Below are 27,197 nucleotides of genomic sequence, written 5' to 3' on the forward strand. Positions count from 1 at the left end.
AAAGAAATAGTTACATATAACAAATAATTACAAATAATAACATGTTCAATTCATGGTCAGAAAGCTCACTGCGCATGCCAAACTTAATGAGACACATCTGTAGGACAAACACATTGATATTGTGAGTTGCCCTTTGAACACCTGTTGATGGATTTTCTCATATGTGATCACTCTAAATCAGTGTTTCTCAAACTTTTTCATACCAAGGACCACTTAACCAATAAAAAAACAGTCGCGGACCACCTAACTCCACAATTATCCAAAATCACATCATTTTTCTAGAACAGATTACAAATCGCCTGAAAATGGTACAAACAAGTGGCAACATGTGTGATGAAGGTGTTGCACTGGGCTATTTCATGCAATTGAAAGTGAAACTTAAGCTCGCTCCGTTGCTGAGATATTCCCGCGAGAGTGCGGAAAACTTAAATTAATTAATTAATTTCAAATGTGAAATGTTACCAATATACTCACGGACCACTAGGGGGCGCTCACGGACCACCAGTAGTCCGCGGACCACACTGTGAGAAGCACTGCTCTAAATACACTACCATTTTTTACTCTTCCACAAAACCAAACATAGTCTGTGTTTTTGGTCCCCAAGACTTAAAAGCTCAAAATAACTGAACCTCCCAAATCTCTGAGGCTCTCTCTTTCCACCCTGTTGAGTTGCTCAAAGAGACATCACAGGGGCGACTCAATAAACCCCACATGCTCTCTCTCTTTCTCACTTGCAGCTTTATTTTTAGCATCCAAACAACTGGTCTCCTAAAGATGGGCCTGTCCTGCACTAGTAGTGGGAGAGGAGTGCTGCTATGTATGGTATCCACCCCCCAGCACCTCACAGGCTCGACTGTATTCCTCTTTCGTCTTTGTGTCTGCAGAGAGAGGTGTCAAGGAGTGATCAAGGGGGGAGAAACAGTTGCTACAGGTCTTAAAGATGCTTGTAGGATTTGAATTTCTCTGCACAGCTTGGGATGCTTGAGAACTGCCTCTGAAGGACCAACTTTTACCTCAAAAACGTCCACATTTCCCTACCCTTTCACAGGGCTAGGTGTGATTTGCGTAGTTTTATACTTCGAAACCGAAATCTGACTTTGGTGTGAGGTTTCTCCGGAACATGCTTTCCCTGTGCTTGTTCCTGCTTCCTTGCCTGAGCTTCCTGCCTTTGGCCCCGGCTGCAAAGGGCCTGGAGTTCCCCCAGTATGACGGGAAAGACCGTGTCCTAGACATCAATGACAGGAACTACAAGAAAGCCTTGAAAAATCACAGCATGGTATGCATGTTCTACCATGGGCCCATGTCAGACAGCAAGGAGCTTCAAAAACAACTCCAGATGAAAGAGTTGGTGCTGGAGGTAAAGTATTTAAATTGTGTAAGATAAACATGTTAAGAAAGCTGTTAGGAGATGTAGGACACAAATATATTTGAAATGGAAAGGCCACAGTTGATTTTGGTGGCAGGGGTTTGACTGAAAGGATAGTAGTTGTCCATTTAACAGAACCTTGTAAAATGTTTAATGTGTAATAAATCAACAAAAGTGCCCGAATAATAAAAGGGCCAACTGGTGAGGAATTAAACTCTGTCCTTATGTTCGTATGTGTGCTTTGTCAAGGTCAATGTGTATCTCTCTGAGCACATTTAGTCCAGTGGGATGCAGTACTGACACTTAAGGTTACCTGTATATCACCTTAATTCAATGTGTGCTTTTATCCCCCAGAAATATATCACTGTAACCTTCCCTGTGCATCTCCTGATGGCAGCACTAGGTCAAGAGCTCATGTGAATTATGTTTTAGAGCAATGATTTCTGAAGGGCACAAATACATTCTCGTCTAATGCAGTGTTTTGATGGTCAAAGCATTGGTATACTTGAAGTATTTTTTTTAATGAGGCTCAGTTAAAGAGTTCTTGTCTGATAATTGGAATACATTGCTTTATTTGAACCTCATACTGTAGGAAACATTGTGCTCTGTCTCATGTTACACATGGCTAAGGGTGAGTTGCTCTCTGATCTCTGAAGGTAATCTGAGCTGAGTCATGCAGTACTGATATTAGCTTCACCTATTTGAAACAGCACAGGTGGGCCCTGTTACTATCAGTCAGGCGAGATGAACAAAGCTAAGAGTAATTTATATAAAAACATCCCCTAAAGTTGTCTTGTAAACACGCAAAATATAGCATTGTTTAAAGCCATGTTTTCTTACTAACTACTGCCTCACTGCCATTTGTGCATTAATATGTTTATTAGCAATCAACACCAACTGTCAGCTGTTGAAACTGATGGCAGGATATGAATTGTATGGCCTGCATGCTCACATGCGTGCCTTGTGCACAATGCAAACAAAACAGTGACCCAATTGTAAAAAACATTGCTGCATAGCGCCATATATGCAGCTGTATATATATATTGAGCTTTTCACTGTTTATTGAATATAGTACATTGATTGCACTTTGAATATGTTTGTTACCTTGGTGTATGGATAATTTCTATCAAGACAGTCTCACTTTCACCTACTATACTTCTGAACAATTGCCAGAACAATTTTATATACTGTAGCTCTGGCTATATTTAGCTCATGGCAGCCTGGGTGATGATGTAACTGTGTCTCCATGGCCCCTGGGTAGCCTGAGCACCTCTAATGCCCACTTTGGTATTATTATCATATTATTAAGACCATACACAACAGTTGGGCTCCCATCACGTAATTTATTCACAACAGCTGCCAAAATGAATATTATGGGTTAACCAAACTACTATGCTTCTTCTCAGAACTCAGAGTTGAAAGGATTTATGAACTGCCTTGATTTCTTCAATGCTATGTGTTGAGTCCTGTTTTTACAATGATGTTTTTCTTGATATTTTTTGTTGTGGCTGCAGCTTGCAGCTCAGGTTATGGAGGAGAAAGACATTGGGTTTGGAATGGTAGACTCCCACAAAGATGCAAAGGTAGCAAAGAAACTGGGTGAGTATATGGATACAGCACAAGCTATTTTAGATCGATGCTTGCAATTCCTGATAAACGATTGGCCGTAATCACAGATTTAATCAAGAGTCAAATAACTTGAGAAAACAATATAAATCCATCTAACAACATGATTTACCTCAATGACAGGTCTGGAGGAGGAGGGCAGTGTGTATGTTTTCAAGGCCGATCGGATGATTGAGTTTGACGGCTTACTCTCAGCTAACATTCTGGTGGAGTTCTTGTTGGACGTAAGTAGACTGGTATAAAAGCAGATTCTCAGCTGCTAGCACAAATCAACACCAGTTTAGCCAATGTTACAGGCATACCCCATACTCTCTCTGTATGTATGTCTCTAGCTGTTGGACGACCCAGTGGAGGTTTTAGAAAATGCTCTGGAGCTGAGAGCTTTTGATAGGATGGAGGAAGACATCCGTCTCATTGGCTACTTCAAAAGCGAGGAATCTGAGCGTGAGTGTGTGAGGCATGAATATATATATATATATATATATATAAATAATGTTTGCATTTCCGCTTACCAAAACAATGCTCTCGTTAGCCGGGTCTGTGAGGGGCTTTCTTTGGCCCATGACCTTCATTATAACATAATTTAACCCCCTCATCTCCATGGGTTTACAGATCAATTTGTACATCTGCTGCACACACAGCTGCCCTTGCTTGGTCCCATTTCACAGGCTGAGTAGTTTAGTTGTGGTGCTAAGCTGCAGCTACATCCCATCTGACCAACTGTGGGAATATTAGTTGGAGGTCAAAGTTCATCTATTTCCGATCCCTAATGTGCAAATGTCATGTAACAGCCAGAGGAAGCACAAACAGATGCATGACCAGAAAAACAAGACTGCAAAAAAAAACAGATTTGCTTGCAACAAAAATAATAAACATACGTAACTCTTTCCTTCACACTGCACTTTTTCATCCTCAGACTATGAAGCATTTAAAGAAGCTGCAGAGCAGTTTCAGCCCTACATCAAGTTCTTTGCCACATTTACGAAATCTGTAAGTAATAAATCACAAAAAAAAATGTAAACATGCAAGCATGATTTTTCTTGAATCATTGTATGTTGCTTCAGGTTGCCAAAGAGCTGACTCTGAAGATGAATGAGGTGGATTTCTACGAGCCCTTCATGGAGGAGCCAGTCACCATCCCCGGCAAGCCTCACTCTGAGGAGGAGCTGGTGAAATTTATAATTGAACACAGACGGTAAACAAAGAGGAATATTTAACTAAATAATCAGACAAATGTGTATCCAACCAATATTGTTTATAATAACACTTTAACACTTTCATTCTCTGTGCTATCAGACCAACTCTGAGAAAGCTGCGTCCAGAAGATATGTTTGAGACCTGGGTAAGGGATGATTGACAAACAACTTTAATTTAGTTTCATATAGTTTACACTGACACTAGTAACATGATATTTATAAATCTTGCTTTTCTCAGGAAGATGACATTGAAGGCATCCACATTGTGGCTTTTGCAGAGGAGGAGGACCCTGGTAAGGGCATCTTTTACCACTATATTAAAGGGGATAAACATGAGACAGTAAAATACATTCAATATCCACAACGGAATTAGTCAACAAGAAGTTTGGAGACTCTAGTGCCCTGGTATTCAATCTGTGATTGTGTAGCACCTGTCATACCACTTTACGACTGACATGCTAATAATAAAACAGTACAACAAAACAATATGGGCAGTTTGAGGTTAATTCTTCATGGAAAATACAAATGCTAAAATTCTCATAAGAAATCCAATAAAACTCATAAATAAAGAAAGAGAACAGATAATTAACTATATCAAGAAAGCAATACAAAAAGCGAAAACATTTGTGTATGCCACTGACAGTCACTCCAGCAGAGAGTTAGCATAGCTTAGCATTAGGCTGAAAGCAGGGGGAAATATTTCAGGAAGTCACTATTAAATCAAAATAAACGTGTTGGGTTTAGACCTAATCTTGTTTTTTACCTTTCAAGCATGATGTATAATGTGTTATTTAGTTAGCTTTAGAGATGCTGTTAGGTGGATTTTGTGATCTTCCTTGCTAGCTGTTCCCCCTTGTTTGATGTCTTCATGCTAACCAACTGCCCACTAGTTGTAGCCTTTTACGTAAACTGTTGACATGTGAGTGGTGTTAATCTTCTGAATTTACAAAGAAAAGAGTACGTTTTATCCCCAACATGTCAAACTGTTTCTTTAAATGGGTGAACATGTGTTTTCTCTGAGACCAACTTTTTTTTATTAATTGATGTTGTGTGAATCTGCTTGCAGATGGTTTTGAGTTTTTGGAGATCCTGAAGGAGGTTGCAAGAGACAACACGCACCTTCCTGACCTCAGCATCATCTGGATTGACCCTGATGATTTCCCCCTGGTGAGTAATCAAGAAAAGTAAACTTGTGGATGGGAATTAGCTTACATGCTGCAGGTCTGATGTCATTTCTTTCGCTAACCCCTTTTCAGCTGATCCCCTACTGGGAGAAGACCTTCAAGGTGGATCTGTTCAGACCACAGATGGGAGTTATCAACGTTACTGATGTGAGTCCCTGGCAACATGTGTGACGTGACACAAATGTTTTGTTGAGTTTCTCCCGACATTATTTAACCTTTCTGTCTGTGAGCAGGCTGACAGCGTGTGGATGGAGATGGACGACGAGGAGGATCTGCCCACCGCCCCGGAGCTGGAGGACTGGATCGAGGATGTGCTCTCTGGCAAAATCAACACTGAGGACGATGATGATGACGATGATGATGATGACGACGACGATGATGATGATGAAGACGACGACGATGAAGATAACGATGACAATAATAATGAGGATGAGGATGATGATGATGATGATGATGACGACGACGATGAGGATGAGGATGACGATGATGATGATGATGACGATGATGATGATGATGAGTAATTCATAGTCTAATCCTTGTGAATGTTGACTTTTCTGCTCAGTTTTTTCCCCTCAGGTTAGGTTTACAATGGATTTATTACAAACTAGTGTACAGAATAATTACTTTTAACAAATAAACAATATCAAATGTGTAGTGAAAATGTGCCTGCTAATAGAAATAAATATATTTAATGTTAAAAAAATATATTACAATTGACATTGTAAATAATCCTGGAATGGGTCCTGAGATTGCAAACAAAATATATTTATTCAAAGGTTATAAATACACTGAAAATGTCAACTATCCCTGTCATCTAATAAAATATTTATTTTAAACCATAACACTTCAAGAGAAAAAAGTACTCACTGCAACGTTTTCACAGTAAAACTAATAATGTAAAGGGGTTTTAAAAGCTGAACATCCATAACAAAGGTTAACAGGATGAAATAACACTTCAATCAATCATTGATACAAAAAATAAAATCCTTTGAAAAGGTTGATACAAATATTTATTTTTTTACAAATGTGACTTTGACACAGCTGCTGTGATTTTGAATGTTGTGTTGTATAAAAGAAACAGGGACAGCGTTTAACAATTTATGTTCTTCATTATGTTCCCTTTTCTCTCTCTCTCTCTCTCTCTCACACACACACACTTGAAAAAATGCATCCTAAATATGTATGACTGAGGCACATGTGTAGTCTACAGCTATTTACAACCATCAACACACAAAAGCCTAAACATAACTACACCGCCAGTGACCACAGAAACACTTGTGTAAATATACATTTACAACATAAGAGGCCTCATAAATACAAAGGGTTTTCAGAATACAGATATATATATTGATACAACTTAACAGTTTGATTGATGCTCAGGACAGTGTTGCTGTTCCAGTAGCTGTAGAAAGGTGGCAGTAGTGTGACACTGAGACAAAATACTGAAAGCAGAAACACTGACAGTCGGTGGAGCTAATTTAGACTAAATTATTCAATTTCAACACTTGGTTAAGCATTTTCCTGCATGAGATAAGTCACTATATATTTTGGTGAGACGTTTCCAAATCCTCGAATTTGCTGAAGTAATATTCCTTTAAGTTCTACATTATCTCATGATCCAGGAACTTAAATAATATACACCCTCCTTACTGTGAATTAAGATATAAATGTAGGGATATGTTCTGAAATTCAACAGCGCACATGGTAACGTGAAATACAAGATATGAACATGAATTTAGTCATCCAAAAATGTAGTCTCTCTGATAGTCCACAAAAAGATCAGTGTACACTGCACACACTTAACTGTCCACACATAGCAAGTGTCTATTGGCTGCACCATCTATATTCAGCTGTACTTCGGTTGGCATTCAGTCCAGGAGATTCCAGTGATTTTGACATTTACAAACATTTCTTCATCTTCTGTTCACAGTCCAGTTTATCTTCACAAATACAGCTCAGATACAAAATAAAAGAAAATGTTTGACAGGGTTAAAAAAAAGAAACCATTCAAGCAATGCACAATTTTGATATAAAAAGTCTGGAGGGATAACAAATATTCACATATAAATACTGTACATAAATCTGTAATACAGGACAGTTAAATAATCGTGGCTTAGACTCAAAATGAGAAGTTTTGGTGAAAAGGGTTTGGGTTTTATCAAATATCCTGGTCAGTATGGTAAGGAGAAAGAAGAGACAGGTCGAGAAAGATTTGGTGTGGTATCTACACCCCTAAAGGTGTGAAAACACACTCCACCTAAATCATGAACTCCCCCACGCAGGCACACCCTGGCACATGCAAGTAAAAGGAAGATGTACATTTGTGAGGGTCGTCTGTACTGCATATAGGAAAACCAGACTGTGTTCTGGACTTATCAGGACAGAGAAATCCAAGCATCTCTACCGTCTCCTGTCATTTATCGTCTTTTATGTCGACCAGGACAAAGACAGGGACACAAAGTTACTCAATGTGGAAAATTACACAAGCATAAAGTACAAAAAAACAGTACAAAAAGTTATTTTTGGAAAAATTGTCCTGTAAATCCAGCACTGTGTTAAACTGAGGTTTCTGATTGGAGCAGAAGTATAAACTTGTGAGACTTGGGGTCGATGAACTCCTCAGTCAGACGGATGTAAGGGATGCCCTTGACAGTCACAGCTAAGTTAAAGTCAAGACATCTCAGCAGGAAATCTGACCCTTCCTTTAAACCACTGGTGACAGAAGCCTCGCTGACCAAAGTCCACTGGTCAGCCATCCAGCGCTCAGGCCCGTACTGCAGGGTCGGTCCAGGAGCCAGGTAGCCCTCAAGAAAGGCCTGAAAACACAGAAACAGACAATTATACAACATGTTTACCCAGAAAATCACTTTGCACAATCCTCAGAAAGGTTCAAACGAACGGGTGCTTTACAAATCAAAAGCAGAACCCACCTTTGGGCTCATGTTGTTGACCAGACAGAAAGCAAGGTGCTTCTGAATGCTCTCCATGCTGTGGCAGTGCTGCCTCCTGGTGGTGCGGAGGTACTTTTGCAGGGCACGGGCCATAGAGGGAAATATAGCCAGAGCTGCTTCACGCACATCCATGATGTCAGACGGTGTTGCCTGCTCATCCTCTTTCTTCATCCGCCGGATATGTGTGAAGGCCTCCTCCACAGCCACCACCAGCCTGACAGAGAGGGGACAAACATACATTAACAGGGAGCTTAATGTCAGCTCTCTAGGCACTGGTGTTTAATACAGTAAGTAATACTATAGTATCGAGTAATCCTTGACTCTCTCTTAGTCTAATGAAATTGTGAATCTAAAGACCGTGCATGAGCATAGAATGATGAGAAAAGACTGGATACACAGTGGTGATGAGGTAGTTTTTGTATATTATCAAACAGAGGAAGGATGTCCACAGTATCCTAAGGTTGACAGTTCACAATGTTTCATGGATTTCCCCTAACTACTGTTTTAAGACACATTAAACAAATGTGTGAACCCATTCTATGAGGAGAAACAAGATGTGGATTCAGACGGACATGCAACATTCCAATCACATTTACATGCAGAGGGAGATGTCTGAAATAGTCTATAGATCAGTTAGTTGCCCTCAGACATGGTGACTTTTTGTTCCCTTCACTCACCTTGCTCTACGTTTACGGACTCTTCTCTCGTAATCGGCCTCTTCGTAGTACAGCTCATTGTGGGCGCTGTCTTTGCGTTTGGTGGCAGCTGTAACCATGGCCCGGGACTGATTTCCATTACCAGGCTGCGCTCCTGCTGTGTTCCCCGGGGCTGCACCAAAAGGAGAGGACAGAAGCAAATTGGTTATATCATTGTGAGCAGGAGCCCGAGCCAGGGTCTAACTCTGATTAATGGACTGTATCTCACACTCAATCGTGGACAGGAAAGGTCAGATGGTAGCTCAGACCGCACAAATCACTGGAGGTGAAAAACTGCTATGAATCAATCTTTTTCGACAGTATTATTTCCAGTGTTAGGTTTTAGAAAGATTTGAGACGGAAGTTTGTAAATCCGTGTTACTTATCTGGGGCATCCTTCCAGATTATGTGTCTCAGTCACAGAGAATGTTCATTTTAGCAATGAGCAAAGAGGCAATTTCCACTTGAAGCGTCAATCTTTCTCTGATACAGAAACCTGCTGGGTAAATTGAATATTCATAATTGTACACTTCAAAGGCCATGGTTGCTGTCTGATCTGTGAATGTATTGGTTAGTCTGACAAACCCATAAAGCTAATGGAGCTTGTACGGCAGTATATTAGCGTTCCTGGGGTTTTATTGTGGGGGAGTATTGCATGGTCCATATTAATGAAGGTCAGTACAGTTTGGGGGAGGTTATAGAAAGTAAACGCTGCAGGTCAGGTAAGGATATAAATCCTTTATTATCTCATCTGCATATGTGCATTTATGTGTGTGAGCAGGTGAGATGGGAATCCGAATGTAGCAATAAAACATGGGTGAAAAACCATGCTTGTTGTGAATACTGTTGAGAGAAGATCATTTACACAGGGAGCATTGTAAATATTTTCCACGGAAAACATGGGTAAACACTGGTCTCTTTGAGCGTCTTTGAATGACGGTGAATGAGGAAGAGGGAGGGGGGGTGGTGGAAGTGAGTGAAAAATGAAAAGAAAGATGAGGGAGAAAAAAGGGAAGCGAGAGTGAGCCGAGCGGGAGGAATGAGAGATGTGGGAGAATGTGAGGAATGAGAGTTACTCTGATGAATTATTTAAGGCTTGATATTCCACGGCCCCCGGGAGGCCTCTCCACTGCACTTTGATAGGGAAGGGGGTGGGGCGGGTGGGAGGTGCTATAAGGACACCATATCCCATACTGCCTCTCTGCCATACATCATCAAATGCACTGTGCTGTGAAGCGGGTGGGGCATTTACTGGTGGTGAGTGGAGGTCCCTTTAAACAGCAGGAGTAGTGAAATAAGTGTTATTACAGGCAGGGTGTATGTGGTTACAGTGAACCTATCACAAGCTTTGTAGCGCCACAGTTGGGTTTGTGTGAGTCTGAGTGTGTGTGTCAAAGACGAAAGCTTCAGGGTGCAGTAAAGATGCCGGGAACTGAACCGTGAAATTAGTGGCTTCCTGTGATAAAGTGCTGGGTAGAGTGATCTTGGGGACTTTTAACTGTACTTACTGTCCAAAAGGTATGTTCTCAGTTTGTTTTTAAAAGCTGCTCAGGGAGGAGATGGAGATGAAAACAGAAAACATCACAACCAGTATTTAGAAGGGGCGTCAGAATAAAAAATCAGGTCTCTGTTATACTATGTCAAAAATAGAATTTGACTATTTTTGACATAGTATAACAGGGAACAGCTCCATCAAATAATCAGACTTCAGATAGATGTTGATTAATTTCTGCACAAATCTGTCTATTTTAAGTATGACTTGAAATGTAGAGAAGCCACATAACACTGTTCAGCTCCTTTTACTGAAGAACATACAGATATTGTTCAGTTAGTTCACTGCTGTATATTAAAGTCTCTAAAATGTTCCCTTTTCTCATTAATCATTCCATAGAATTGTTAGCAAAGGAACTGGTCAGCATGTGTCACTGATTGTTGCCATAGATGTTGGATCTCATTTCAAACTGAGCCTTGTGGTGTGGCTAATGTTTGAAATAAGTGAGATGTTAAAACTCTCAGTTAATTGGCCCCTGGAGCCAATGAAACACTGAGATGGACAGCATCAGAAATAATGCAAATTATAGGAGGTCCTAATTGGGACTAACCATCCACGTTGTAGACCTTCAACCCAGCCAGGTGTTTGGCAGCCCGATGCTTTGAGGCAGAGAGAAGGGCTGGGTTATGGAGAGGGAAATCTCTGTAGTAATACTCCAAAATGGTTAGAGCGGCCTTTTGAACGCTGTGTGAGAAAAGAAAGAAATGTAGGGAGTAAATACAGAGACAACATACAACAGAAACTGAATTCAAATGTTGGCTCAATTAGAGTACCTAACCAAAAGCAACATAAGGTGTACCTCTCCAATTAGCATTTTACCTTAATTATATTGCGGAACACAACTAAAAAAGGTCCTAATGAAATGCAGCAGAACCAATCATTATGGTCTTTTTTATTTCACACACTATTCTTTTATTACACAAACATGTTATAGTTACCACAGCTGTCCCCTAGTCCTGTCTTATTCACACACTCAATCAGCGCAGTAACAGAGTAAGACAGCCAAAGGACGAGCGCCTGTGTCCGGCCCTTCGTCATCCCTCCCCCCAAACTCCTAGAATAGCTCGCCTTGGGCAAACTAGACGAAGAGGCCGATGAGTAACTCAATTACCGCCAATGCCAGTCAGTCCTCCCTGTGGACATTGGCCTCCAATTACATGCATACTTCAACAGCATAATGAGTGTGACCAAGTGCTAGTGTGTGTGTGCCTCAGTGTGTACTGTACAGAAAGGTCACTCACATGTAAATTAGAACATGCTCGTATTTAGAGTTTGTTCTTCGATCTTTCCTTTTTCATTAGAAACTATTTAAAGCACATTGGAGGGTAAACATAGTGTTTGTGTACCTAAGCTGTCCTATGTTGTAGTGACGTGTCTCTCCGTCAGTGGAGCGGATGACACACACGCTGTAGCAGGGCTGGAGGTGACGGAGCTCCAGCAGCACCACCGCCAGGTAGTGGACGAACAGCTGGGAGTCCACCAGGGACACTGCAAACTGGACAATCCCATGGTAGTCCTCATCCTGCTCAGAACACATCACAGGTTTAATTAAAACACTCACTGCTCATTAAAAGAATTACAAGGAATTGGCTAAAAGATAATAACTTGGAGTAAATGGAATAACCTAGTAAATGAAATGTATGGAATGGATAAAACAACTATGAGAATTAGAAACCAAATACATATCTTTGAGGAAAGATGGGAAAAATGGGTAGAGTATAGAATACTATTAAGGAAGACTTATAAGGAACATGGGTCAAATCTTACCCATGAGGTAAGATTTGACCTCATGGGCTGCTTTCATTTCAAGTTTATTCTTGCCTTGTCCTTTGATTCGTAAATCGAGGGTAAAACTTTAAAATAATCTGTAGATTAATCCATTAAACATTTTTTGTGACCAATTAATGTATACCTGAGTATTAATATTGTATCCATTCTTGTATTTGTATTATTATTATTACTATATTATTTCATTTTGGATTTCGCAATTGTTATGTAGTAAACGTATAGGTTACCTAGATGTGTTTATTTTGTTATGTATGCTTTGTGAATAATTTATTTTCTAAAAACACTCACTGCTGAATTAACAACTTTTTTTCCCCATTTAAATACTTAACTAGATACGTGTCATTGAGAATGATTATCTTATTTTAAATTGAACAATTGAAAGACATTTTTTTTCTTGAATTGGTAGCCAAGTTAAAAGACAATTAAGTCATTTCTTAGGCCAAAATAGGTGGCAATAACACACTTTACAATTGCTATAGAGAATGGCTTATGATATTTAATTGTTCAATATTTTCAAACAACACAACGTGTATTAATCTAAACTCTGTGAAAATAAGAACATTAAACTCTTGATTGTTTACTTTAATTAAAAAATATATAATGTAAAAGCTTAAATAACAGCAATATAAATCAATAACTTTGTAAAAAATCAGAGTACGTGTTATCTTGAAAGCCATCAAAAAAACGTTATTGCTGTGGCTCGCTCTCAAACCCACCTGTGCTTCAAGGATCCGGACCCCAAAGAAGAGCCAATAAGACATGGTGAGCAGGAGTGTGAGGGTGGTGAGGAAGGCACGGTACACACAGACTCGGGGCAGGCTTGCCCGGCCCGGCTTGAGAAACAAGGCCCACATGGCCATCAGGAGGATGAGGAGCTTGAAGGCGAGGGAGAGGAAGAGGCCCTCACAGGCTGTGCCACAAGCCTGCAGCCTGTCCGGCCACATAAAAACCGGAAGAAGCAGGAAGGCCAGGGGCGTGGCCAGCACCAGCAGCCCCACCAACGAGCCAACAGCCAGGGGAAGATAACGGCGGAAATCTTCAGTCCGGTCGTGCAATCCCTTCCCCAGTCCAACCACTTCCTCCTGGGAAATACTCAGCTCTGAGGTGCCTGTCACTGCGGTGGTGGTCTCCCCCCAGTTATCATCCTAGGAAAGAAAGAAAGAAAGAAAGAAAGAAAGAAAGAAAGAAAGGTGAAGGAAAGGTATCTTACAAGACTTCAAGGGATTCATTGGTTTAATGTGTCCATGTTGATTCACCCACATTACTCAAAATACTGTTTCTCCATCCATTGAAGCTTCTGGTCTTGTGAGTATCATAATTGTTACACTATGTTCACCAACAGGTCGAAGCGATACGGTACAATATGATACGACACGATTGAAAACTGTGCCACTGTTTTTATTTTCTTATTTATTTATTTTTTACTAAAAACTGCTACAAGTGAATGAGTTAATTGCTTTGGGAATAAAGAATGAGCTGGAGTTAAGTGGTACAGATGTGAGTAATACAAGCATGTATGAATGAGCCCTTTTTCATACTATCCATAGATATTTGATCCATTATGGGCCAGCAACTGTGAGCAGAAAATAAATTCCTTCACCTCTATCGTCTTGGTGTCGAGGTAAACATCTCACTGACAAATATCTTAAAACCCTGGCCAAGAAAACTATCATTATCTACATTCCTAAATACCACAAAAGGTAAGAGAGATGTCTTTCTTTGTCATTATAAAATAGCTGACTAAATTGGCAAATCAAAGTCAAATTCATGAGAAACTGGCAAATCAACTCATAAAATGCCTCCATGTTCTTAATGTTATGCCCCGTGCACACAGCAGATCCTCCATGTCATTAAGAGATGTTTGGGTTTCTTGGAGTTTTGCCTCATTATGACAGGCCTTCAAAGTCCCATTGAAGTCATATAAGATGACAGGATGGGGAGTGCAGGAACGCTCACGTTAGAAGGATGATACCACACGCACGCACGCACGCACGCACGCACGCACGCACGCACGCACGCACGCACGCACGCACGCACGCACGCACGCACACACACACACACACACACACACACACACACACACACACACACACACAGTGATTCACAACAACAACAAAAGAAAGCTTTCCAGGCCCGTCATTGCAAATTAGAGTCCAGGTTGTTTTCTCCTAGCCGGGCAGGGTCCTTTTAAGCATAAATCTTTCCCAAAAAGAAAGACAGGGAGTATTTATTTTATTATGTGCCTGTCATGAATTCAGATAATTAGCCGTTCATTGTCACTGCATCGTGTATTCCTCCGACTACAACCAATCACAGGAGGAGCAGCTGCAGAGAGAGGAATGGAGGCTAGATAAAGAGACAAGCTGAGCAGATAAGCTTTCGTGGCTTCACACACATGTGCACACACACACACACACACACACACACACACACACACACACACACACACACACACACACACACACACACACACACACACACACACACACACACACACACACACACACACACACACACACACACAAGCACATCAAACAGACAGTAAAGCCCCAAACTCGCACCACTCGGGCCTGATGGAGCTGCTGGGAAACCAGACAGGCTGTGGGTAACACAGACAGGCGACAGCCATATGTACTCTCACCTGTCTGGAGCGTGTGTATCTAAACTGTACCTATTAAGAAGTTAATATAACATTAGTAGATTACGTTAAATTAATCCTACTGCTATTTGTGGAATGTGAAATGTGAAATTGACATTGCATTTTGCATATTTCCAATCAGGAAAATGCCTCAAGAATACGTGCATAAATATGAATGCTGCCCCCCATTAATGTTCACAGCTAATTAAGTCAGCCATGGTGGAGGAGGGGAAGCCAACAGGAGCCAGAAGATGAATGAGCATGGAAGAGGAGAGGGAGGGAAAGTGAGAGGGAAGGTAGACGTGGTTTAAGGTGTGGTATAGATATAAGAAAGGAGACGAGAGTATGCAGAATCAGCATTAATTCAAGGTATCTGTCTTCCAGAGTAATGTGTAAGGCCAGAGGTCAGTAAGTGCATTGTCGACTCCATTTAGTGTCTCATTTCAATTCCTCTCACATCTCTCCTCTTTGTCTCCCTCTTGTCTCAAGCCCACTCTTTTAAGAGGATACCAAGACAGGCTCTGTGAACAATCAACGTCATTCCACACTTTGGACAAAGAGCAGAACAAATGGGGATACAAAAACAATATCCTATTAAGCTTGACAGTTTATTCTTAACTGTAGTTGACTAAACAATAATATCCAATTAAGGTCCACTTATTTACCTGTTCTGAAGCGTTTGACAGCATTACACAGTTTTCATCAGCAGATAAAGTTTGCCCAGTTGATACTTGCGGATATATCCTGCCTCTAATCTAATCCAATCCAATCCAATTGTATTTATATAGCACTTTAAAACCTCCAGACCAAAGTGCTGTACAGAGAGATACATACAATATAAAATCACACAGCTCAGCTCACAAAACATTAAATAAATAAATACATTAAAAAAAAGATACAAACACAAAACAAACCAGAATAAACGTAACAATTACAAAATAAAAAACATAAAAACAGCCATATAATAAAAACACTAGACCACTGAAAGCAAATAACAGCAACTATCTACTTGTTTACGAATGCTAAGGAGAAAAGGTGGGTTTTAAGACGGGATTTAAAAACAGACAGTGTGGGATGTCTGATTAGCAAGGGCAGGTCGTTCCACAGTTTAGGGGCGGCAGCAGAGAAAGCACGGTCCCCTCTGCGCACCCTCAGGAGCAACTGATCAGCTGACCTGAGAGTGCGAGTGGGCGTGTAGCTGTGTAACAGCTTAGAGAGGTAGGGCGGGGCCAGGCCATTGAGGGCTTTAAAAGTAAATAAAAGAGTTTTAAAATGAATCCTCGAATGTACGGGCAGCCAGTGGAGTGAAGATAAAATGGGGGAAATGTGCTCGTGTTTGCGTGTGCCAGTTAGTAGCCGTGCTGCTGCATTTTGCACCATCTGCAGGCGAGCAAGGGAGGACACACTTATCCCCATATATAGTGCATTACAATAATCCAAGCGGGAGGTGAAGTCATAGTGGGCTAGTGTTTATATTTCTCTCACTTTTGTCCCTCTATTCACATGAAGCTTCTGTTTATCTCAAACAATAAATGTCCTTCAGAGTAGACGTATACAAACTCCTGCTGCTTGGAATAATGTGGACAATGTAGATTTTCGCCATCATAAAATATTTAATTGACTTATTCTACTTGGTGCTTAAAATGCTGTTTGTTTATTGTATCAGCCAATATCAGATCAGTATTGTATACTTGTTCAGATGTCTGACAAAAGAAGCAGAAACATATGTAAACGAGAATGACTAAATCTCCAGTTTGGCTATACCTATAGTAGTGGTGATAATGCGCTCATGAGAAGCTGAGACTATTTGTGTCACTCAGAGACACACCAGATGTGAGCTCTCAGGCACTGTTTTGTCAGATGAAAGAGGAGGAAGAAGAAGAGTAAATATAGCCGAATGTTTTCCCTGTATTTTACAAACATGAACAAGATTGGCACCTGGTTTGGTGTCTTGGGTATTTTTCAAGGAAGACATTTTGACATGTCACTAAATAAAAGGCACAGGTGTGAATGATGAAATGAATTTCCTCGTATTGCGTGTGTTGCCTCACTGTCACTGCTTACTGAAACATTTAATAGAACTGATCCACCTTACATTTGATTAGTAACCACTGTGCTTTTCCTCCTGATAAATCAAAATGTCTGCTGTGAAAAAGACATTTCAGTAAGCTCAGGTAAAGGATGCACCCTTATCTTCTAAATCAGCTTTTTCCTTTATGCAGACAAGCGTTCATGCTAACGTCTCTAGCGAAAGAAACAGTGTATCATTCACTGAGCTAATACACTGATAAAACCAGCCATTAAACCTCAGTGGATTAATCCTTACAGATTAATGCCTTACTAATCAGGCCTGATCTCTACATACAGTACAGTACAGTGAGGAGGAAGAGGAAGTCACTGAGAGAGGATGTAACGGAGAAGGTTTACGGGAAAGAAGGGGGGGGGGAGCATGAGTGCTGCTGCTTGCTTGGCAGTCGTTTCATCTGGCAAAGGGTGAACATGGATTATTGTTAGGCCTGTTCCACCCTCACAAAGCACAACAACACAACAACATACTGATTAGCACTGTTCACACAGACTCACACATACACACACCAACGGTCTGCCAGCTACAAAACACAATAGCTAAGCCCCTCTGGCCTGGGTGGAGGACATTTACACTTTGGTATGTTTGGCGGCGTGTAGTGTCATTGTGCATAAGTCATTGGAGCAAAAACCAATAACATTAATATAAATGCTTGGCAGATTTCCTATAATTAACTTCATTCTTTTAATTGTGGCGATTAATTTAACATTACATACAAAATGTGAGGGTAACAGCAATTAATAGGTGTGTAGGAACATCTATTTAAATAAAAAAAAGGTGCAAAAGCAATGTGTGAAGTGCCAAAACAGGAGAATGTGTTTTTCCTCCATACGCTTTGGCGCTGCTAAAGCTAACATTGTGAATTGAAGCTTTTGCCTTCTGGCACAAAGTCACAGCATCAAGTCTCACAAAGCAGCATGGACAGTCTCAGTAACAGACTTGGCGCCCTCCGTATGACTCACACACACACACACACACACACACACACACACACACACACACACACACACACACACACACACACACACACACACACACACACACACACACACACACACACACACACACACACACACACACACACACACATGCACACACACACACACACACACACACACACACACACACACACACACACACACACACACACACACACACACACACACACACACACACACACACACACACACACACACACACACACACACACACACACACACACACACACACACACACACACACACACACACACACACACACACACACACACACACACACCACCACCAAGACCGTATCCTTATGTCATGGGCATGCGTGTAAACATGGCGGATTATTCATATCAGTTTTCTCTCAAAGTGGCATTTGGCTGGACACTGAGGCGAATCTCAGCCTGTGAGAATGTCTCTTTGCAGCGGAGCCTGTTAGTGTTACAGGTCCAGAAGAGCCCAGTCAGGGGTGGACTGTGGTGGTCATGATGGTGCTGCTGCTGCTGTGCCATTTGGACACATATATCTGGAGGGCTAATGCAATACAATAGCAGATTACCTTACATTGTGGACAATGGACGACGGACGTATGCTACGAGCTGACAGTCACATGACATTGTGGAATGTGTCTGCCCAGCCAGAAGGGGATTCTGAGCGGAGACTACACAATAGTTCATACCTACAAAATTGAGTCGATAAATCTAACTGAAGTCTTATTTTTATCTAATTATTCTCTAGGGTAATTTGTTTAAATGCAGATTGTTTTCAGCCACTGTACATACACAGCTTGTCTCCTTCTTCTCAAACCAACAATGCATACACAATGACAAAACCTTATTTTTCGTTATTATAGATTTCAAGTAGGTCAGAGAGCCTGTGAATGCAGCCCTAGGCAGAGTTTTGTCTAAAGAGACATACACATGACTCTTGTTTCTCTTTCTTAGGTTGTCTTATTGCTTCTACCTCAGCTTTCTTAACTTTCATTTGAATTGTACCTGAACCTCTGCAATAAAAGGAATAGCCTGATATCTTGGAAAATACACTTATTTGCTTTCTTGTTTAGAGTTAGATGAGAACATAAATCTCTGCCTCTTTAATATTAAGCCGAAGCTACTGTATTAAGTTCAGCATCAATTATGAAAATATAGCACAAAAATGCATACCACCACTTCTCAAGCTCACTAATCAACAATGTAAATTCATTTGTGTGTTAAATAGCTTTAAAAAAAATTCTATAAAGACAACAATTTGCTGTTTTATGAGCGGTTATGCCTGGTGATATCATGATGATAGTTTACAGGAAGTCCTGCTCGTGTCAAAAGAAATAGTCTGGCACATAACGCCATGTAAAACCTCAACTGGCCGTTTTTACACTTTAGTTATTTTACAGATTACCAGGGTTTATGGCCAGTCAATTAGAGAATTTAAGGGTTGCTGGTAAGTATAATACAAAAACAGAGCTATAACAGAGCGAGGCTAGCCATTATTCCCCCTGTTTCCAGCCTTTATACCAAGCTAAGCTAACCAACTGCTGGTTACAGCTGACGTTTGATGACTGTGATTGATCTCCTCATTTTAAATAATGATCATGGCATAAAAGCATCTTTAATCCCAGCTGCGTTGACCTAGCTAAATACCCATTCTGTCTTTGAGCTGCATTATCACAGCATTGCACTTCCCTGTTTCTACTTATCTTGCTTGCAGAGCTCAGAAAAATCAGCTCAGAATAACTGGTACAAATTTGCTTTCAAAGCGATCAGGCTGTATGACCGTTATACCCAGTCTCACACACACACACACACACACACACACACACACACACACACACACACACACACACACACACACACACACACACACACACACACACACACACACACACACACACACACACACACACACACACACACACACACACACACACACACACACACACACACACACACACACACACAGTACCACAGCATTGTCCGTACAAATCCGTCCAGGCCTAGAAGTGGGACGCAAATCCTCTGACCTATTTGATCCCTCGTCACTATTGTTATTATGTGTCAGGCGCTGAGGCAATGGGCAGCCAGCTGCCGAGAGGCCGGGTTTAAAAAAGGTCATGGTGAAGAGTTCATACTAGATGGATTACTGCAGATTGAGATTCTGAAGGAATAAATGACTTTTCTAAAAAACAGCCTTCATTCCTTCACAGTTTTTTGTACACTTTCATGGAAAATACCTGGGCATCATCTCCCTGATCTTCTGCTGGTGTGGGTTCTCCTGGCAGGGGCTCTCCATTGGTAACGGGGGACTCCTGGGAGGGCGTGTCGGGGGGGTTGATGACGACGGACCTCTCCGAGCGAACGCTGTCTTTACTGCTTGCCTTGTGGCGCTCACGACTCCGATCGCTAGAGAAACACACGATGAAGATTAGGAATGTCAGCAGAGGAGTGAAGCCATGAGATCAAAAACATATACACCATGTGCCTACATAGTTGTTTCTGATTAATCTGGAGGGTTTTCCTTATTGTTTCGTCTATAACATTTGAGGAAAATAGTTAAAATCGCAATTCACAATTTGACAGCCTTGTTGATGTGTTGATGTATTCTAATTGTTTGATTTGATTGATTGACAAAACCCTAACAATCAGTTTCATTAGTGTATTACTTAAATGGTGCAAGCTTCTCAAAATGTGCATAACATTGGCTGCTTTTCTTTGTGTTTTATGATAAATAAACCAAATATCTTTGTGTTTATTTAGATTTGGAATGGAAAGAGGGAGAGAGGGAAAAGACATACAGCAAAGGGCCATGGGTTGGACTTAAACCGGGGTCACTTCAGTAAGAACTCTACTAGGTGAGTTACCTGGGGGCACAATATCTTTGGGTTTGGATCATTTGTCTGAGAAATCAAAACCTCTGAAGACCATTGACATTGGGGAATGTGTAATTGCCATTTTCTTTGCCAAATATATATATATATATATAATAATTCTGACACTTGATGAATTGACCCAGAACAGATGATTCAATGTGGAAAATGTTTGCTAGTTGCATTCCTATTTTGTAAATAGCTGGTGGAAATGGGGGTGGATATCGAGGAATGCATAGGATGGGAATACAACGATTCTCTCATTGGCCGGATAGGCCGAGTGAATCACTGAAATAGGTTAGAGTCACTCAGCTGTGACGACCCTAATCCACAAGCTCTGTTGCTCTCAATCTCTAGCTGGTTCTCTCTACTGTCTCTCTCTCAGCTGATTTATTTAGATGCAACCGACACGTGAGCCGCACAAACTGAATAAAAACACAACAAACACAATGAGCACCGCAGTGATTACATGACATACTATATAGGAGTTAAAACAAAGCACACGCATAATTCAGTTTAAAAGGATGTACAGAAACACTTTTTTGGAAAAATATGAGAGATTTATTATTATTATTATTATTAATATGAAGACTTTTTTTTGTTGAGTATATAAATATTACCATGAATGTGGATAAATACTGTATTATAACAATACAGTATTCTATTTTTCACATTTGTTATTTTTAATCTGTTCGAAATAAAGACTGAAAATGAAAAAAAAGGAAAAATATAAAAGATGCTGCGAGGGATGTAGCAGAAAGCCCTATCATGGGGGGGGGGGAGCCAGACACAGTGGAGGAGCAGACAGTCAGATGGGAAGGCGGGCAGACAGGAAACATACCCATGTCGGTTTGATCTCCCCGAGCGGCTGGAGTGATAGGAGTAGCCCGAGTGGGTTGACTCAGTGTCCATTTCAACAATGTGCAGGGCTGGCGATTGGCCAGGGGGATGAGGAGAGATTTGTTGTGTGGTGGAGAGGGTAAGGTGCCAGCAGTACTCAGGAGGAGGAATGGGTTGCTATAGAGACGGGCCTCAGGAATCCAGGACGACCGACAACTACCCCAGAGAGCTGCTGTCGTGTCCACATTGACCTGAGAGATGGAGAGGAAGAATATCAGGCGTCAACAGTTTGTAATTCAGAACAAATTATGTATTGTTTATGTTAGTCATGAAACATATTTCTGCACATGTTGCTGTTTATAATTGTTTTTAATTACAGCATGATTAATAATCAAAATATTAGAGACAACATCCATTTTCATTATCTGTGCTTTGGGACAGAAGGGGCAGGTACTTAATAAGATTGTCTTTCATGAACGTTTGGACCATGCTTTGTCTGCTGTACCTCTATAAAATAAAGGATTGATAATCTTAAGAGTCTATTTGCAAAGCCACATTGCTACAGTATACTCTGCAGACTGGGCTTGGAATGACATTCAAGAGACACATTTTAATTAGAAACAATACCCTAAAACTAGGCCCACATTCATAGCATGTTTCATGAAGGCTGTAATAAAGTCAAACTGTCTCCTAATTCCCCCCATTTTGTCCCGGTTTCTCTTGTACAAAAAGTAATGTGGACTTCCTGGTTCAATGAAGTTTAAATAAAGAATTACTTCATAGTCCTAGAGACATGAGGTTTAGGGAAGAAAATGGAGGTCAGTTGAACCAGTTTCTACTAGCACCACGGATATACATAGTAAGAAAAGAGTTTCAATGTCATATTTGAAACAATAATAAGAACAGAAAGACAAATAATCAAGCCAAATAAAAAATACTGCAATCTAGGGTCAGGCAATATGACATTATTGTCAAAACAATATACAAATGTCTATAGTATATATTTTTCTATATTGTTTCTATCACAATATAGACTTTGGCTGTGTATTTCTTTTTCATTTTGCACTGAAGTTCTTAAAATTAGTATGTATAGCACTTTTTATTTATTGCAGGGTTATTTCACACAATAGTATACAAAAAAGGCTTTGTCAAGTATTGTGGGGCTATATATAGCTATATATAGTGTTATATAACATGTTGATATATAAAATTACCTATATCTTGATGGAAGATTTTGGCCATATTGCCAATTATTTATTGAATAGCCACTCTATTCACAATTTCAATAATAAAATAAAAGAATCCCCCATTGTATGTTAAGACCCTCTCTATCTTTTCATTATGCGGTTTGACAGACTCACTTCCTGGGCCCTAATGTCTGCAGTGTGATGAATTAGGACGTCTCCAGGCTTCACCATGCATGACCATTCATTTAGACCTCAATCTACACTCTGTCTGTCTCCCTGCTGTTGTCCTGACAACCACCTGCCAATCACCATCCCCAGCCCAGTCTCATTTTACTAACCGGTTTATTTTCCTTCCCGTCATTTTCAGACTATAATGTTATCTCTGCAGCCAGTGATGCATATAAACAGAAAAACAGCCAATTCAGCACATTAGGATGTGAATGCACGCAGCTGCCTGGAGATCATGCTGTGAGAATGATGGTTAGAGGGAGAAACTGTAATGTATCTGATTTCCATAAAGATGATGCAGTTGGGGTTGAATGTTACTCTCTCTCTACATTACCTATCATGGGAAATGTGGACAGTGCAAATAAGAAACCACAGTTTTTCCATTTAGGATTGTCATACAACGCATATAAATTATGTAAAAACGTCACCACTGGCAGGAGGACAGATGTCAGACAAAAATAATTTGCAAACGACAGTGTTGTGACAACAGTAGATCGAACGTGAATAAGAAGTCAGAATCAACTCTTGCTATTAAAAGCAGGGGAACATATGCTGAACAAGGCAGAGCTGCATATATGTTTGGGACTTCCATAAATATTGTACTTGAATAGACCACTCACAGCATCAAAGCTTGTGTCACAGCATCAATTTTTAAACATGAACCCGAGTTTTGACAGAGGAGGGTCACATCTCTCATCCCTAACACACATCTGGAGCGTCCACTGTTTCCTTGGCAACACAGGAGGCCCCATCCAGCAGCAATAATCAATCACCCCTGCTGAGAGTAAATTTGTGTAATGGGTGTGTTGGTGTGTGTATGTGTGGGTGTGTGTCTGTGTGTGTGTGTGTGTGTATGCGAGAGTAAAGGTGGGGGGTGGCACACTTTGAGGGCACAAAGAGCAAACAATGGTCTCTCATCACACCCATCGCCCGCATGGTTAAATGAATGAGCCAATGATTTGAATGAAAGCTGTTAACCCCCTGAGTGCTGATCTCTGAACGCGTGGCCGTGGTATGTGGGCCAAGATGATTCCCCTGGGAAGCCACTCATCCACGAGACGAGCATGAAGAGGCATAGTGAACCAGGCCATGTGGAAAATCGCAGCCAGGGGGTAAAGAAAACTATCAGTTACAAACCATCGGATAACTATGAATAAAGCATAACGAGGAGCCGCTGCATGCTTATTCGGAGTCCGTCCATCCAACAAATTCAGTAGTCGTCTGTGAGGAACCCTGGGAGGAAAAAGGGATTCTCTAGTGAGACGTAGCTGCAGACCGCTCTGGTTGGCTGCACCGACATGAGATGCACGAGGGCAGAAAGTGACACTAATGTAAAACAAACAGTCATTAGTGTGTTTGTTTAGTGCACTGTGGGAGCTACTGGAAGGCTCAGGGGTACATACATGCATTATGATGGACTCATTGTTTCATCATCTTTAACATCTGATACTGTAGGTTAGGCTATTTGCAGTATTTTTCCCCGCTGATTCAACGCATGAATTAATAATAACACATAAGAATGTTGGGTTTTAGTTAAATGTCCTTGGCTTCACATTTTGGCCTCCAATCCGGGCAGAGAAAGAGAGGTGTGGAATTTCAGATTCCATAAAGTGCTCAATGTAATGTTAGCACCCTAAATGGCACAGATCAGCCTCGTAGTTCATCCAGAGCACATGCTGAGGCCTGGTTACCATGGCATCTGTGCCCACCCTCACACCCATTAGCCCTCGTGCCTGGCTTCCTTCATGTGCGCCCTGCCCTGGTGGCATCATGCCATAATCTGCCAGATGCAGCAGCTGGCAGTTTGCTGGGTGAGTTTATTTTCTCTATCGTTTTTCACAATGTCAAAGCAATCTACAATCTGCAAAGCCCCTTCTACATAATTTTCTTTATTAACTGATTAACCGTTCACTTTCCTAAGCGCAAGGGGTCATCCTCAAATTGCTAGTTTAGACCAAACAACAGTTCAAATGCCAACAGTAGTCGATATACTATCAAAGAAAATAGTCTCAGTGAATGACCACTAAATTGTAGCTATTTTTTTATAAATAACTTCCAAAGACAATGCACAAATTGTATAATAATTACCGACAAATTGTTTCATCTGTATATTATTTGTAGTGTAATGACACCTGTTCTGGCATATAAGACATGAACAGACACGTAAGTAACACGGGTCAGTAGGCTATGTAGGACCGCTTTGAAATCAAACAATGGCTGACACAGTGTGTGCCAGTGTGTAAGTCCAATCCCTACATGGGCTTCAGATAACCCAGAGGAACAGCTGCTGCCTAACTGCATTATAACAACGCTGTTAACTGACGAAAAATCACCCAATAGAGCTTAAGACATGGCGGCATGTAACACCCATGGAAATTATTTCTTGGACCTCGCCAACGGGGTATATGATGTCATTTTCCTGTGTGCTTTCTTTCATTGTTTGCTGTGACATTTGATGCCTTGTGCAAAGGTATTTGTCAGATATGTGTGGAGAGAAAACCTTTGACCTTTGAGTGACTTGTGAGAGTCTCAGCCACTCCCACCCTGATGCTTTTTCACACACACACACACACACACACACACACACACACACACACACACACACACACACACACACACACACACACACACACACACACACACACACACACACACACACACACACACACACACACACACACACACACACACACACACACACACACACACACACACACACACACACACACACACACACACACACACACACAGAGTATAAGGAGAAAGTTAAGACCTGACACAGTTCTCTGGAATGCAAACTTGTTCCCTCCCTGATCCGCTCATGTGGAACTAAATAAAAGTACAGTAGAGGGAGAGAAGTGGTGAGAGAGATAACTCACCACATTCCTACTTTAAGAGCAGTGCTTTTATGCCTGTAAATACAGTGCTGTACACTACTCTACAATGCATCACGCATTACAGTGTGCATCCAAGCTTTGCAGGATCCTAATGCGCCTCAGTAGCCTAAAGGTAGCTGAAAGGTAGTTCCACTTCTCATTAAACTCGATGCACTGCCAGCCAGAAAAAATACACGGTTTAAAAGAAAAAAATGACAAAAGCAGTGCTGACACTCCTTTCTTTTGATCATTCATGGCGAAAATAGCCTCCATTATTCCAGGGGGTGGTTCGTCTGGGGGTCCCATATCCTAAACCTCTGTGCACAGGACCTTTCAGCACTAATCAATAATACATGTCTGTAGGGGACGAACAGTTACACTGCAGCATCAGGACTCTGAGATAATAAAGAATACAGCACATATAGTGCCAGAGGAGGCACGTGAAGAGGCTTCAGTCATAGTCACCTCATCCAGCTGTGCCCAGTGGTGTGCTCTCCAGACAGCTGCTGATGATGGCGACACACACCATCACCCTGCAGCAGCCGTTTGCATATTACGCCCTTTATTTCAGAGGCTCGCTCCAGGGTCTGAGATAAAGCTAGGGATGTGATGTTACTTCTCTGTTACTCAGCTGCAGTTTCGGTTACAATAGATCTGGTTTCTGTCACATCCTGAACACCATTAACCACAGCAGGTTATCACCTCAAATTATGTGTGCATATTCTGGTTCTATCTATTTATCCACACTACTACTACTACTACTACTACTACTACTACTACAGTAATAGGCACAGGGGCAGTGTTAAAAAAGGAACACTGCCCATATAGCAATAATGCAAATCGGCAAGGTTACCTGCTTATAAATATCGGATAGGAGCACTAAATGCTACATCTGTCTGAAGAGAAGGAAACCATTTTCCACGACGGCAGCATTGAACTTCATCAGTAATTCCTGCGAAAGGTTGAGTCTCAGGCGTTTGGAAACATAAACCCGGTGTAATGAACGCAGCATCGCGACAATCAATTCATTTACCTACCTTTCTTTTCTCAGAAGTGTGTCATATTCCTCCACTTGCGTCTGGGTGTCAGTGTTTGGTTGGATCTGCTGCTGAGGCGCGCCGTTCTGTACTGACACGGG

At 41.1% G+C, this 27,197-nt stretch overlaps 2 protein-coding genes across 2 annotated transcripts; one reads left to right on the forward strand and one right to left on the reverse strand.

The window, feature by feature from the left end:
- Positions 1-815: 815 nt before the first annotated feature.
- On the forward strand, positions 816-6,371 carry casq2 (calsequestrin 2). Its single transcript, XM_034109522.2, has 11 exons — positions 816-1,357; positions 2,881-2,965; positions 3,116-3,216; positions 3,325-3,436; positions 3,909-3,982; positions 4,057-4,187; positions 4,289-4,334; positions 4,427-4,481; positions 5,255-5,355; positions 5,445-5,519; positions 5,606-6,371. The coding sequence occupies exons 1-11, from the start codon at positions 1,121-1,123 to the stop codon at positions 5,891-5,893; spliced, it is 1,305 nt and encodes a 434-aa protein (XP_033965413.1). The 5' UTR covers positions 816-1,120; the 3' UTR covers positions 5,894-6,371.
- Positions 6,372-6,467: 96 nt separating this feature from the next.
- LOC117466326 (vang-like protein 1) lies at positions 6,468-27,197 on the reverse strand. Its single transcript, XM_034109521.2, has 9 exons — positions 27,097-27,197; positions 21,770-22,019; positions 20,296-20,464; positions 13,075-13,503; positions 11,917-12,092; positions 11,121-11,254; positions 9,001-9,151; positions 8,303-8,537; positions 6,468-8,188 (listed from the first exon to the last, which is right to left on the reverse strand). The coding sequence occupies exons 2-9, from the start codon at positions 21,838-21,840 to the stop codon at positions 7,928-7,930; spliced, it is 1,626 nt and encodes a 541-aa protein (XP_033965412.1). The 5' UTR covers positions 21,841-22,019; positions 27,097-27,197; the 3' UTR covers positions 6,468-7,927.

The sequence above is a fragment of the Pseudochaenichthys georgianus genome, chromosome 21, assembly GCF_902827115.2.
Source record: "Pseudochaenichthys georgianus chromosome 21, fPseGeo1.2, whole genome shotgun sequence".
NCBI classification, from domain to species: domain Eukaryota; kingdom Metazoa; phylum Chordata; class Actinopteri; order Perciformes; family Channichthyidae; genus Pseudochaenichthys; species Pseudochaenichthys georgianus.